Source organism: Dreissena polymorpha, chromosome 11 (assembly GCF_020536995.1).
Source record: "Dreissena polymorpha isolate Duluth1 chromosome 11, UMN_Dpol_1.0, whole genome shotgun sequence".
Classification (NCBI taxonomy): Eukaryota; Metazoa; Mollusca; class Bivalvia; order Myida; family Dreissenidae; genus Dreissena; species Dreissena polymorpha.
The window spans coordinates 23,332,237-23,348,218 of record NC_068365.1 but is presented as its reverse complement, the minus strand read 5'-3'; the positions used below and the strand labels follow the sequence as shown (position 1 = coordinate 23,348,218).

At 32.7% G+C, this 15,982-nt stretch overlaps 1 protein-coding gene across 1 annotated transcript; it reads right to left on the bottom strand.

Annotated features, from left to right (window-relative positions):
- Positions 1 to 468: 468 nt before the first annotated feature.
- LOC127851712 (uncharacterized) lies at positions 469 to 2,630 on the bottom strand. Its single transcript, XM_052385564.1, has 2 exons — positions 2,398 to 2,630; positions 469 to 1,506 (listed from the first exon to the last, which is right to left on the bottom strand). The coding sequence occupies exons 1-2, from the start codon at positions 2,585 to 2,587 to the stop codon at positions 1,013 to 1,015; spliced, it is 684 nt and encodes a 227-aa protein (XP_052241524.1). The 5' UTR covers positions 2,588 to 2,630; the 3' UTR covers positions 469 to 1,012.
- Between the last annotated feature and the right edge of the window lie 13,352 nt (positions 2,631 to 15,982).

The following is a 15,982-nucleotide window of genomic DNA, read 5'->3' as shown; positions in this document are numbered from 1 at the left end:
AGGAGCAATGAATTTAAAGAACGCATGTCATCAACTCAATCGTTACTTGTAAATGATTTGAGTAAAAGATGAAGAAGACGCCACACCAAACCCACCATCGTAGATGTCCGCGTAGTCAACCATGGGAGCGATACATGTTATCCATAAATATCTCAAGGAGTGCGATGACTCCCAACATGTTAAATGTCAACTTGATGTAATAAAAAACACTTCGTATATCGACGACAACTCATGAACACCGTACATACTTACATAATGTCGTTATTTTTTAAAGTACATGTATTGCTGTTCAATATTTTAGCAAAGTGTGTATAATGTTAATGCATATTTTGTGTCTGAATGCCGTTTTTTACATGTGCCTCTAAATATGAAACGTAAAAACGTTAACATATAAAATATTTTGTTTTAATGTGTACCTGTTAACAAATATTGTTTTATAAAACTATTTATCATATATTTGGTTCGTAAACATTCAAAGCAGAAAGTTATACGGAGTATAGGCAGTATGGATACTCTTCAAGTGGAGATGCACATCTATTGCAAAATCATGTAAGTAAACAAAAGTATATAACAAATCGGTTGGCTCGAAATCCGGATGGCTCGAACTTTTTATTTTCGGTCCCCGCGAGTTCGAGCCATCGGGTTTCGACTGTATATGAAATACTGATATCCGGATAAAGTATCATGCTTATATAACAGTTTTCTAATTAAATGTTTATGATCCGGATTCTTCCTCACACACACACTTTTTAATACTATTTATCAACAAAAAATGATGCATATATTCAGTAAATTAAAACATTTTATTTAAGCGACTTTTTTATCTTCATAAAAACGGTTTCATGTTTCAAAATCAACCAATGAAAGTAGGAAAACTTCAAATTAATTCAGTTAAAACGTTTATATAATTAAATTTTTGTGTTTATTTGCAAAGAACTGCAAAAATGTCACAATTACTTAAACAACGGTATAAACGAACTGACATATGCAAATATACATATGCCAATCGGTTCTAATGGCTCACAAATATCGCCATGTAATCGGCCCGCCCGAACTGCTGTTTCTGCCATAGGTCTGCTGAATTCAGATCAGCATAGATGAACTGCGGGTACCTGGGATGTTTGTCCATGTTACAAGGCCCTTCCCTTTCGATGACCGCAACATGTCCGATATCCCCGGGACATTCGCCATACACGTTGTTGATGAGAAAGCGACGTTCAAGCGTCGCGCGGACATCGCCGTAAATGGAGAAGCCATTATACGTGGCTGTTTTTGTTAGGTCAGACCAGCTTGCGTCCACGACCTTACCTTTAGCAAACCAGTTGCTAAAGTCGCTTCCTAGCGCGTCAAAGATGACGTATCCAACCTCGCGGTTGTCACGATACAGAGCAAACTTTACGTACGTGACGTTGAGGTTTGCCCATGTAGAGTTCAGATTTTCCTGGCGGAAGTGGCTGGAGTAGGTTCGCGACATGTCAATCGGTTTGGTCGTGGAGGCATTCTGCCCTGTTGGAAATGACGCCATTTTTTAAGGAAAATGCTTATTCTTGGTAGCAGCAATTTTTATTGGAAATTAGATTTCTAAATGGTAAACACAACAATATATAAGTGTTTACAGAATATTTGAATAAGCTATCAATAGCATTATTTGCCAACCAAAACAACTTCTACAAATAGTTTTGATATGCTCTACTAATTCCTGAGTTTTTATTTCATTTTCCGCCCCAAACTGTTAACGGCGATTAAGGTTTCCTATACTTGTAAATCAACAGGCAGCCAAGACAATTAGTTGTTATCCGCCGAAAAACACACACTTTCTAACCGATTTAAAATAATTAGACATTTTGGTTTGAATATGTATCAAATGTCATCTTAAGCTTTAAGGCTTTTTTACCTTGTGTATTATCTACTTTAACGACGATATTTAAGTGTGTGTTTTCTATGTATGTATCCGTAAGTATCAAGTACCTTAAATATACATAGACAAAAAAGCATTAAAGAATACGTCCAAAAATATAAACATTTAAATAAAACAAGTTAAATCACATTTTACAATAAGTGCGCTTACCAACCACTTTCGCCTAGTAAACAAAACGTACGTTGAAAAAGATGGAAATGAATCTTGAATAAATCAGCATATTTATTTAATAAACATTGTGAAGTTTGCATCCTGTCCGAACATGTATTGTTGACGATGCCTTCTTTAAACAAGAAAAAGGTTTGCGTACAATAAACGTCATTTAAGTTCATACGAACTTTCGCCAAGTTGAGATCATTCCATCAATAAGTCACCAATTAAACAAAAGTATAACATACGCAAACATCAAACGCAGTCAAACAAATATTATTCGAATATAATAGTCTTATATTATTTATACTTTTATAATTTGAACACACCTGTCATCCATGCGATATACACGTTTTGCCCGTTACCGGAAGTAGCCCTGAACACCAGGTTCCAACCGTTAATCTCGAGCTCTGCAACAAGCAGTGGGGCGGTCGCCTGGGCTGGAGGTGGACCTGCCACAACGACGTTCGAGATCTGTACGATACACAGAGCGATCGTTGTCAAAAACACATTCAACATGTCTAATTTTTAATATAAATGAGAATTTAAATGGTAAACTTTACATATGTCCTCGGTATAATTTGATTGCTGTTGTTGGCTTATATACACCAACGATGAAACTTAAGTACTTCATATGCATAGTATGTGTCATAAGGCGTATTTTAAAAGGACGCTGTCCACGAAACACATAAACATGTTGTTTCACACGATTTCATATATAATTAATCTTTATTTCGTTGAATATATCCTGTATCCTTGGAGTACATCCTGTTTACGCGTCATTTGGTTTTTTAAAGGTTAACCACAACCAGCAAACAACAAGTTTATTATGTTATGAGTAATGACGTATGGGCGTTTTAGGTATAGCATCAAGTCCGCGTTAACTCGTTTATGCAAACAAACTGATCAACTGATAAATTAGCTTGCAAATTAAAATATAACTCTTGAATATACATTGAATTTTTATGAAGTGTATCTGCCTTGGAATTGGTAGAGTGCAAGTTTACTGACAATATAAATGATACAGCTTAAACAAAATGTGTACGTGTTGAGACTGAAAGATACGAATTAACCAGAAATGCCTGGGTACGAAGTCACCAAAACGTGTAGGTATTAACTGGGATACGATTTCACATGGATGCGAGTTGATTAGTTGGCTAAAATTTAATTCATAGTCAAATTGGGTTTTATTTAAAAGAATAGTCATTTATGTTTATCACATTTCACGCCAAGTAAATATCTTCTTGTTGTTATCCTTATTTTATGTTCTAAGGCGAATGAGTGGTGAATAACACTGAGTGATGATTTCACTCACTCTTACGACTTAGTTTGCGTTAGTACGATTAATCGTTTAGATTTTGTACGCCTTAAAGTTTGACATTAGCATGTCCTTTTAACGTTTGTTTACCTTTCAGTTTGCGTTATTTACCTTTATTTCGCATGAGAATGCCTTATTTTCAAGTTATTACCCCATTTTCGACGTTATTACATTTCATTATATACCCGTTTAATTCTTTTAACAAAATACAGGTTGTATCAATTGTTGAAATAAATCCCGAATTATGCTACTCGCTGTTTTCTGATTATCATACTAGCCGGACTACTTTCTTCGATACATTACGCGCACCGAAAATAGGAAACCCCTATTTTATATTACGAAATATATTACGTAATACATCGTGTGATGTCATTTCTGTGACGAAACACAATAGTTGTATTTAAACTCTCTGCAATTTAAGGACATGTCGGACGGAGTGTTTTTTAACAGTAAACTATTGTTTTAAAAAATCTAACGAGTGTGTTTATCATGCATAAATGTTAATTTCGATAGGAATACAATAAAATATTGTGGTTTAAACTAAGTTTCGATAAAGACATGGAAGAATAGAAGTGGATGTGCCTATCGTTTCAACGTTTATGTCATTAAAATTGGATTAAAGTTGTCAACTTTATTGTAATTAACATTGGATTAACGATGTCATTAAGGCGTGTCGGAAACCTGTGTTTTTCCCGGTTCAAATGTTTACACGTTAATTTACATAAACTGTATTTATACGTGTCTCAAATAAACTATGGACCACCGTTTTAGTCATTGTTTTGTCAGTTTTGTTAAAGCAAAAAACAACAACTGTTAACAGTTTTCGTTAGTTGTTGTATATAATAACAGGAATACTACGCTAGTCATTGTTCCAAGAGTTTGTATCACTCGCGTGTCATGTGCCATGTGGTATTTCGCAGCACATTCAAGGCTCCGCCTCTCGTGTGATACGTCATTACACAAGCCGCTCTAGTCGACTGATACAAACTGTCGGAACAATGGACTAGCGTAATATTCCGTATGTATTAATCGTTTATACGTTTGTATTCCCTGTGTTGGAACCGTCCATATGTTGTAGTCTTATTAAAAAAGAGCGAAAATCGGGAATCTGAGACAATATGAAACCAATCATCTTTGTCTTCCTTGTTTTGTATCAAAGACATAATGTATAAGTAATTTCAACAGAAATAGTCATTTTAAGTCATTTATTTTTGTTTCTAACAAGTAGAGTGTGTATAGTGTGTATATCGTTATGTCACCTTTTTTCGCGATGTACGTTCGATCTCACATCGTGAAATTTTTTTACCGAATATCCTAAAAATAGGAAATTTGTTCAAGTAATGTAAGATACCAGTCGTGATATTTATATATCAATATAAACTAATAATTGTAAAGAATACGGTTTTTTACAACTTTTCTTTTCTTTGTCGTCGTGGTTGACAGTCCCTTTAAGAGTTTAATGTTGAGCGTATTGCAGTCCATAATGAAGCATTTGAGCCCAAGTGGTTTGAACCTCTCTCCGCACAAGAAACGTGGTCGACTGAAGGACGGCAGAAGGATGGACGATCTTCATAAAAGCATCACAGTTCAAACCACGACAATTAAAACAAAACAGCCATTAACGAGCTTAAAACGGAATGGCAGTATATGCGTCAGTTTCATGTAAATTGAAAATATGTCCGTTTTTATTATTTAAATTAGTTCATCAGAATATTTTCTTCTGTCCTCAACGACTAGGGAAAAGTATGAATGTTTTTGTCAGTAAGTTAAAAAATATGAACCAAAATACCAGCAATTGAAGATTAGATAAGATAAAAAATATAAAAAAGATTAAAATGAAGATGTTAGCGCTTTCGATATTTAATTTCTTTCGTTTGACATTCATATGATTTATGTCATGAAAACAAATCAACACGTGTGATAATTATCAAGCATTTATACTCAAACCATTGTTATTGTATTTGCTCTCGATGGGTTATGTTGACTTTTATTTATTTACTGATTAAAGTCGGGAAGTGGAATCTGTGCAAAATTATGTATTATTGTAGTTATAAAGACCTCGGAGGTCTGTGATAATCAACAGGTAAAAGAAAGAAATAACAAGGTAAACTATATTGAAATCCTACAACATTCAAAACAGCTCCAGCATTTTTATTTTAGCGTTTTTTAAAGTTGATTAAAACTGGCTGACTTAAGATGGATTGCAATATATCACCTCATATTCTTAATCTGGCGCTACTCATAAATCAAATTGATATAATATCACCAGCCAGAGCTATTGAATAATAAAACGTGCATGTTTATAGTAGTTGTTTGCATGCTTGCTTCGAATATACGCTTCTACGAAAAGTTATTAATGTAAAATAGCAACAAAAAATGAATTCGTGCGTGAAAATATAGCGCAATTCACATTCAAACATAGAATTAAGTTAATACTTTTACACTAGTTGCGTCTTTGTTAATACCAATTACTATACATGTCTATTTTTGAAAGAGTACACGCATCAACAGTGTTTGTAGTAAAGAAAATTCATTATCAATGACTTGAAAGCAAAAGTGGCAAACACAGAAATATATAAATAAGTAACAAAAATAAGATATGTTTAAGAGGTAAGCACGAAAATCCAGACAGGGGATGTAAGCTGTTAAAACGAATGATATAAGATCGGAGGAAACTCATATACGTATCAACCTATTTAATTTAGCTCGACAGAATTGAATGCCTGTTGCTTAAAGAAACACTTTTTAGGACGTTCATAACAAAAAGGCATTGAAAACGCTACCAGATTGTGACTCTTATCCGAAACCTCATTATCGTTAGGCGGACACCATACCTAGTACACCAACACCGCTGCAAATTAAATATATATAATGAACATGTTGAAGATATTCCCTTCCAATATTATAAATGGTAGAATCTACAACGAGCAACTGCACCGAAATGATATGTAATTTGTTTAGTTATCGCGACTTTAAATACATACATTCAGATACCATCAGCAATATTCATACTTTGAGACCAAGTGTAGGTCTCAAGACGCAGTTTGAACCGTGCTGCAGAACTGACATCTACACATCTCCGAATCAAGATAGTCAGGGAACACTACAGGTATTGCTTATAAATAAAAAATAAATGTTGTTCATGTCTTTAACTGTAAAACTTAGACGTAGATGCACATCTTAAGACACATTGAGAGTTCATGTTTCATGCACAGATTATAATAACATTATAAAGATGTTCAAAAGAAACTTCACGGAGTTCTTCAATTGTGGCAGTTGGTGTAATAAATCAAAAGTGTTATATTGTAAAACAAACTTCAATTGGAAACTATTGGGTTAAACGCATTGCTTTATGTATCTGCAATTAAAGTGCAGTTCAAACGACTCGTATGATTATGATTTCCAAGTAATGCTGATCTCACCCTGTCAATACGAGATCTCTAAACAGGTGCGCAAAAGTGATTATTTGGCAGAAATATCTAAAGCTTCATGCAAACTGTTGGTTATACATAAATGATTAAACACAATACAATAGAACATTAATTCGTATATGTACAATAAACTAACTTAAATATTCCCTTTCTTGAAATAGTGCTGTTTCTGTCGGTGTTGTGAACAAAATACGTAAACCTTATTTATAAACAATTGGGCATATACATGCAGTATTAATGTCTGTGTCCAATGCACTTTACGAATTGGACATCGATGCATTGTATACATATATTCGCATAGGGTGCATGTATAGAGAATGCCAGTAAGAAAATACACTTTTAATCTACATTTATTGTTGTATTGTTGTTCATGCTTCAGATATTGTGCATATAAAAGATAAGTTTGAAAAAAGTGTGAAAGATGTATATATAGAACACAAAGCCAACACTTTCAGTATCGGTTACATTCATCTCTGTCTGCATTTAATAGGAGATGTTGCGTATATTTTTTTGCATCATACAGGTGAGAAACACGCATCATCATCATCAGCAGCAGCAGTATCACCACTACCATCACCATCATTATCATCATTATCGCAGAACAAATGACAATGTGAACAGTATAAGATGGTTTGGTTATTTGTAAAGTACTCTTGTCTTATGAAAAAGTACATACATTGTGTTGAGTTTAAAAATATTAATAAGTTGCATGTTCTATTTGTGCTTGTGAATCGGACAAGAAAACCATTCTTTTGAAAAGATTTTTGTTATTTATTCAAAATAGTGTTTGTGTAGTAAAAAATAAATTGTACAGATTTTTTTTTTGAATACTTGAAGCTTGAAATAACTTGAATGTTAGTTTATTACCAGTACACCTTTGTTATTGGTCCCCTGTGTCATTTAATGAATTAGAACTGTTGGTCAATAATATAACAGGTACAACTGATTCCCAAATATTACAAAGTGGTTTTGTTGTAAAATATGCAGCCTGTCCGAGCATGGCCTTCTTATACTATAAAAATTGGGTCAGAAGCATTTGTATAATTATTTTATTAATTAAATATTTTATTGAATGCGACACAATAACAACCAACATTTTATTATTTGATCTTTATTTGCACTACAGTTATACCTGTGATACTGTTCACGATTTACTACTGGCGCTATATAAATGCGCATAAAACGTGTGACATTGTACGGTGCCTTAATATTGTTTTATGTAAATTGTTAATTATAGTTATCAAAACACAACCAGGATCGTATATATTTTCCCGAAAAGCAAATTTTATCAAAGCTTATTGGATATTGGAAAGCTGAAATAAAATTAGAAAATTGTTTCTTTAGAACATGCATAAGAATATTACAAGGTATATATGCAATTAAATCTGCAACTTTGAGGTCGCCGTGACGTAGTGAATATGGTGTCCGCCTAGCGATCGGTAGGTGATGGGATCGATTCCTACTGCGGAAGTGTTCTTTTGCCTTTTCACAAAGACATATAGTACTGGTTGTACCAGTGAAACGAACTCCAGAGCGTTTGAATGTTCCATAGGTTTTCGATGTAATTGAGCAAGAATAACTAGGTTAAAAATATTGTGTAATAAGGCTGTGTGTATATGAAATGCATACAGTGATCAAGCATTTATATGAAGAATGTTTTTATTATAATATCTAACTTGCATTTGATATATATGATCAATATTTCATACTTAACATACAAACCAACACGCAATTTATTCGAATACAGTTAAGGTTTTATGTGTTCTCGGAGAAAGAAGCAATAGCCAATCAAATGGAATGACAATAAGGGTACCCAAATATACGGAAAGCATTGGTATATTTATGTTTATTTCATCACACTGACAGAGATTTTAGTATTTGAGAGTCACCAATACACGTGCGATGTATTATCAATTATTCATCTACTATTATATCTATTTTCAGATTTAATTGAGATGCGGGTTCAAGGATGTGTAAATTGCAAAAATAAAAACAAAAGGTTCAAATATCGTTATGGTGATATGTTTTGGAAATGAAACCGCAATGGAAAATTGAGCAACTGCTCTTCTCCAGAAACATATCGTTTAAGAATCTCAGCAACCAATATATTACCCGGAAAGTTATGATCGGTACAATATGTATTCTCCTTTTCATGTTATACTTTTCTATTTGTGCATTGTAGTTTAAAAGTCAATGGTTTCAATAAATACAACTCAATATACAATGGAAGTTAGAAATCGTATTATGTTTTTAGATAATTCGCGTTTTTCGGGTTAGAATGATTTCATCATACTCTTGAAATGCCTTTCTGGTGGCAAGAGGCAATTATATTTTTTAAACAATAAATTGTTTTTCAAACAAATATGAGATATGTTTTTAGTACATATATCATGTCGAATGACATTTTTAGATAATTGCGGTGAACATTTTATCTCAAAATAGAACTTTTAATGGCATATGGCATTTCGATACTCATCTTGGAACTTATCTTTCAAACCAGTGCATCTCTCAATATTTCGGTCTACGTTGTTTACGAGGGCGTTTGATGAAAACAGATAAATATTCGACTCATTTCATCTGGAAATATACAATTCACGGTTCGGTACTATACACTGTAAGTCATCAGCAAGTAAAAAAAGAAGACCCAATACGTAATGTAGTCAAAAACGTTTGAAACATTGTAATGGATCTTGTTCAGCGTCTTAATCCGAAGCGATTACATGTATGATTTATCATTTGTAAGTTGGCTCGTTTGCAGTTAAGCACTGTGCAACATACGCAAGATGAAAAAAGTTATAACAAATATTAAGATACTTGGGTCTTTTTATTGGCACACATTTAACGATTAATTAGCAACGCATTTGAAACTCATCGGCGCTAACACGTGGACACAAATATAAACCTTTTGCTCTTGCAAATTTCTATAGCAGGTAGACATATCAAACGCTTATAACTGAATATTTATATAAGCATACGTATACGTTTACACTGCATCATCGGATTTATAAAATAATAAATAGTCAATTCGCTCATGTATAGTGGGAAGTGGACAACGACAGCGAGCAAGGTATGTAATTGAAATGCGCATGGGGGAGGGGTTGGAGGGTTAGGGTAAGGGTAAGGGTTAGGGGTCGGGTTTGGGTTAGGATTAGCCTTAACCCTAACCCGACCCATAATCCTAACCCTAACCTAACTTAACCCAGGGTTATCTCCTCGCTCATTGTCGTTGTCCGCTTCTCATGTATAATTGTCTTCATTTCATGTGTCGTAATATGTACAACTGCTAAATTATACTCATCAGCGGGAACAAATTTACCAAGGTTAACCATATCAAAACGGTATGTGGACATAGCAAATCACTTTGGATACATTTAGAAGTAAATGTTAATGTGTAGAAAACATTGTTGATTTCGTTGATAATCACGTCATATACTTATGAACTGCATAATAACATAAACAGCCATGTAACAAAAGAACCTTTTATGATTTATGATTTATAAGAATGCCCCCAAACAAGGTAATGAGTATTTAAAACTGCATTCAAACGTGCACAATCACGAATATACTGCCTCGTAAATTGAAGCAATAACATATTATTTGCATCCTATGTAATGATATTGTATTAGTATTTATAACTTTAACACTGCCGATTCGGGTTCTTGAAATAAAACTTTGAATTAAAAATAGAAACAAAACATTCTGAACAAAACATGAAATTATTCCGATTTATTTATTTAATGGGAATTCTTATCATATAGATTTGCGAAAGGATATTAATTTGACATATAAACTGCGTTACATCCCATTCTCCTATAATTGAACAATTGAAAAAAAACACGCAATGCTGTATTAAAACAAAAAACGTTGTGTGTATAACATAGTTTAGAGTTATTGAATTTATTGAATAATGCAGTAAACAAAGTGCTCATGAGAATATGAAAGGTAATATCGATCCACATATAACAAAGCCATGTGTTTAACCTATCAGCAAGAAAGTGACCATTTCATAGAATGAAACTGGTTTCATAAAAACTATCAATATATTGTCAGATTCATATAAACACCTATAAATAAAATTAGATACCGGCATTGTTTAACAGATCTAGACATAATCAGCGAGGGGAAGCCTTTTTAGTAAACAATCAATATATAGAATTAATGACACTACAGACACATTTTCAGGTGAGAAATTCCAATAAACACCCTATCTTTTTTATTAAAGGCAAGCGACCAATTGCCTGTATACTACATTATATATCACACGACATACAAACTGCAAATTATTACAGCTATGGTCATCCCCTTGGAATGGTCCATTCAAAGCATCGGTAACACCTTGCCCAGAATTTAACAAACGTGTTAAAACACATTAATCTCATAGCAGTATTTTTCAAATTTAATAGTAAGAACATACATTTTAAATTCAATAGTAAAGCATTACAATTTATCGACGGTTCGATATGCACCATAGCAACAGAATAACAACTTTCTGAAGCACGATGAATTTAAATAAATACAAATATCAACCACATTCTTTCTAGTTCACACTATTTGAGAAAGGGGCATTGTATCGTAAAAATAAACAAAATCATCTTAATGCATCTCAGGAAAACATCGTAATGCCGACTGTAAGAAGCGCGCTTATATAGTTTGGATGTTTATGCAGATACTTACAAACACTATCATGGAGTTACAACTATCATTCGAGCACCTTCTCTGGAAATGTAAATGAAGCGGGTTCTGAGACATTGCTTACCGGACGTGAGTATTGAGGAAATGTTCAAGTATTAACTATTCAATCATGAAACAAAAACCATGCTTTTGTACAAATAGTTAAAATATATCAAATTCCATTCTAATATTTGCATTCCTACAGCTTCTTTAAAACGTCATACTGATTAAATTATTTATATTTTATTTCTTGGGAAACATATAGACTAATAATTAAATTAAACGTGCATAAATCTCTTTTAAAAGCATATTATAGTTTTTGAAATAAATCTTATTAATTTCCGATACATCATAAATAGTTTGTATCGTATACAACTTGACAAAGTGAATTTCTCAATGAGAGGTTAAATGAGAAGCGGTATTAAAACTCACGTAGTGAATAATGTCTGTTATGCATATAGGACAATGTGCTACTTGGTAAAAACGATTGCATCACAAACTTAACTTTTTAAACTAAAATAATAATTGATTTAATGTATGTGATTTTTGTTTAAGAAACGAATAACTAATATAAACATAAATTTGCCGTTTAATGTTCCATAGAGATGTAATTTGTTTCCTAACCTATTGTCTAGTACACTTGAGTAAATATTTGTGTACATTTATGGTTTGTCAACAATAAAACGGTGTACTTATCAAAACGTTGTTAACATGCATTATGGCATTGCAATGATTAAAGAAAGATGTAAAGTATTGTCCATTTTTTATGTCGATTTTGATAGATAAAATCTAATCCACTTCGTTATGACAGTTTTCAAATGTTTCAGTAATGGTGGTGTCCGATGCCCCCCTAAACAGCCGTGTGTAGCGAGCAATTACTCACTCACTGCCCTATTTTGAACTGTGTTAATGCAGGAGATTTCTTGGGTTTCCGATTGCGACGCCAACAGTGTATTATACGCAAAACAACTCTCTTAGAATTTTGAAACTGCATCGTATTCCGTACCACCCATAGCTTCAAACTTAGCGGTTCATGAAAAGTCCGAAGGAACGAGTAGACGATGTCGCTACATGTTTTCAAAACAAGAGGTAATTAAAAGGAATTGGCGTTTTCAATTGGTTTAAGTACGCTCAAACTTGGCAAATACAAGTCAAGCAATACTGAAATGGCCTACTCGTTATAAATGTTTTAGAGGCTTATTGTATTTGCTGTTGACAAAAATCAGTATTGAAAGTGTTACACATTCAATAAGTCGTCGTTAAATCGTTTGTATGATGCATTTTTGGTTTAATAATCTAAGTGATTGTCTACAATAACTGCATGCGCATTGACGGGTTTCTTCTACAAATTACATCAAAACATCTTGTTTTGCCGCTTTGCTGCATGTTAACAACGTATTGATAAGTACACCGTTATATTATTGACGAATCACAAATATTTACTCAAGTGTACGAGACAATAGGTTAGGAAACAAATTACGACTCTATGAAACATTTTACGGCAAATTTATGTTAATATAAGTTATTTGTTAAAAAAAATACAGTAAGTCAATCAGTATTTTTGTTTATAAAGTTTAGTTTGAGATGCAAGTTTTTTTTTCTAGTAGCACAAAGCCGTTATCCTATATGCATACGATATATTATTCACTACGAGAGTATTAATACCGCTATTAATTTAACCTCATATTGAGAAATTCACTTTGTCAAGTTGTATATGATATGAACTATTTATGATGTATAAGTAATTAATAAGATTTATTTCCAAAACTATAATACCCTTTTAAAACTGATATATGCATGTTTAATTTACTTATCTTTAATCCTATACATTTTTCAAGAACTAAAATATAACCAATATTTTTTGCAAAATGACGTCTTATGTGCTATTATTAGATTGGAATTTGATGTATTTTAATTATTTTCACAAAAGACTGTTATTGTGCTTGGAATATACATGTAGGTGCATGGTTTCAAGATGGAATATTTAACTTATTTAACAATCTCTGTTCCTAAAATACTCACGTCCGGTAAGCGATGTCTCAGAGCCCGCTTCATTTACATTGTCAGAGAAGGTGCTCGAATGATGATTGTAACTCCATGATAGTGTTTGTAAATTAGTATCTGCATACACATCCAAACTATGTAAGCGGTCTTCTTACAGTGAGATTTTCATGAGATGCATTAAGATGAACTTGGTTTTGTACGATACAATGCCTCATTCTAAAATAGTGTGAACCTTAACTAATTACATTGATATTTGTATTTATTTTAATTCATCGTGCTTCAGAAAGTTCTTATTCTGTTGCTCAGGTGCATATCAAAACGTCGATAAATTTTAATGCTTTACAATCGAATTTAAAACGTATGTTTTGCTAGTTAATTTGAAAAATGCTGCTATGAGATTAATGTGTTTTAACACGTGTGTGCTCTTGTTAAATCCTCGGCTAGGTGTGAGGTTTGATGCGGTATTCAACCAGTCTAAACCGCCGATGCTTTGCATGGACCATTCAAAGGCGATGACCATAGCTGTAATTATTTACACTTTGTATGTCGTGATATATATATATAATGTTTTATATAGGCAATCGGTCGCATACCTTTAATAAAGAAGATCGGGTGTTTATATGAATTATTACCTGATTATGTGTCTGGTTTTTCATTAATTGTAGATATCGATTGTTTACTAACTAGGCTTCCCTCGCTGATGATGTCTAGATCTGTTGAACAATGCCGGTATCTAATTTGATTTATAGGTGTTTATATGAAACTGACAATATATAGATTGTTTTTTTATGAAACTAGTTTCATTCTATGAAATTGTTACTTTATTGCTGAAAGGTTTAGATCAATATTATCTTTCATATCCCCATGGGCACATTGTTTACTGCATTATTCAATAAACTCTATAACTCTAAACTACTTTATACACAAAAAGTTTTTTTTTGTTTTAGTACAGCATTATTTGTTGTAGTTTTTTTTCAATTAGGAGAATAGGATCTTACGCAGTTTTATATGTCAAATTAATATCCTTTCGCATATTCATATGCTTAGTATTCCCATTAAATTAATATATCGGAATAATTTCATATTTTGTTCAGACTGTTTAGGTTCTATTTTTAATTCAAAGTTTTATATCAAGAACCAGAATCGGCAGTATTAAGGTTTTAAATACTTATAAAATATCATTACATAGGATGCAAATAATATGTTATTTCTTCAATTTACGAGGCAGTATATTCGTGATTGGGGAAGTTTGAATGCGTTTTAAATACTTTCATTACCTTGTTTGGGAGCATTCTTATAAATCATAAATCATAAAACGTTCTTTTGTTACATGGCTGTTTATGTTATTATGCAATACATACGTATATGACGTGGTTATCAACGCCAAAACAATGTTTTCTACACATTAACATTCACTGCTCAATGTATCCAAAGTGATTTGTTATGTCCACATACCGTTTTGATATGTTGAACCTTGGCAAATGTGTTCCCGCTGATGAGCATAATTAAGCAGTTGTACATATTACGACACATGAAATGAAGACAATTATATATTAGCGAATGGAATATTTATTATTTGATAAATCCGGTGATGTAGTGTAAAAGTATACGTATGCGTATATAAATATTCGGTTGTAAGCGTCTGATATGTCTACCTGCTATAGGAATTTGCCAGAATACGATGTTTATATTTGTGTGCACGTGTTAGCGCTGATGAGTCTCGAATGCGTTGCTTATTAATCGTTAAATGTGTGCCAATAAAAAGGACGCAAGTATCTATATATTTGTTATAACTGGTTTCATCTTGCGTATAATGCACAGTGCTAAAGTGCAAACGAGCCCATTTACAAATTATAAATCATACATGTAATCGCTTCGGATTAGTACGCTGAACAAGATCCATTACAATGTTTCAAAAGCTTTTGTCTTCATTACTTGTTGGGTCTTGTTTATTTACTTGCTTATGACTAACAGTGTATAGTACCGAAACGTGAATTACATATTTCAATATGAAATAAATCGAATATTTGCTGTTTTCATCAAACGCGCTCGAAAACAACGTAGACGAAATATTGAGAGATGCACTGGTTTGAAAGATAAGTTCCAAGATGAGTATCGCCTTGCCATATGCCATTTATATTTATTTTTGAAGATAAAATGTTCACCGCATTTACCTACAAATGTCATTCTACATGATAAATGTAAACAAACATGTCCCATATGTGTTTGAAATTGATTAAAATGCAATTTATTATTTAAAACAAAATAACTATCTCTTGCTACCAGAATCGCATTACAAGAACATGATTGAATCATTCTATCCCGAATATCGCGGTTTATCTAAAAACATAATACGATTTTTAACTTACATTATATATTGAGTTGTATTTATTGAAACAACGAAACATTGACGTTTAAACTATAATGCACAAAAAGAAGTATTATATTAAAATGAGAATACATATTATACCGATCATAACTTTCCGGACA

Excerpts from the sequence above, each read along its gene's own strand:
- LOC127851712 (XM_052385564.1), bottom strand. The coding sequence starts at position 2,587 with ATGTTGAATGTGTTTTTGACAACGATCGCTCTGTGTATCGTACAGATC. Across the intron at positions 1,507-2,397 it reads GTATATCGCATGGATGACAG|GGCAGAATGCCTCCACGACC; the intron begins GTGTGTTCAAAT and ends CATTTCCAACAG.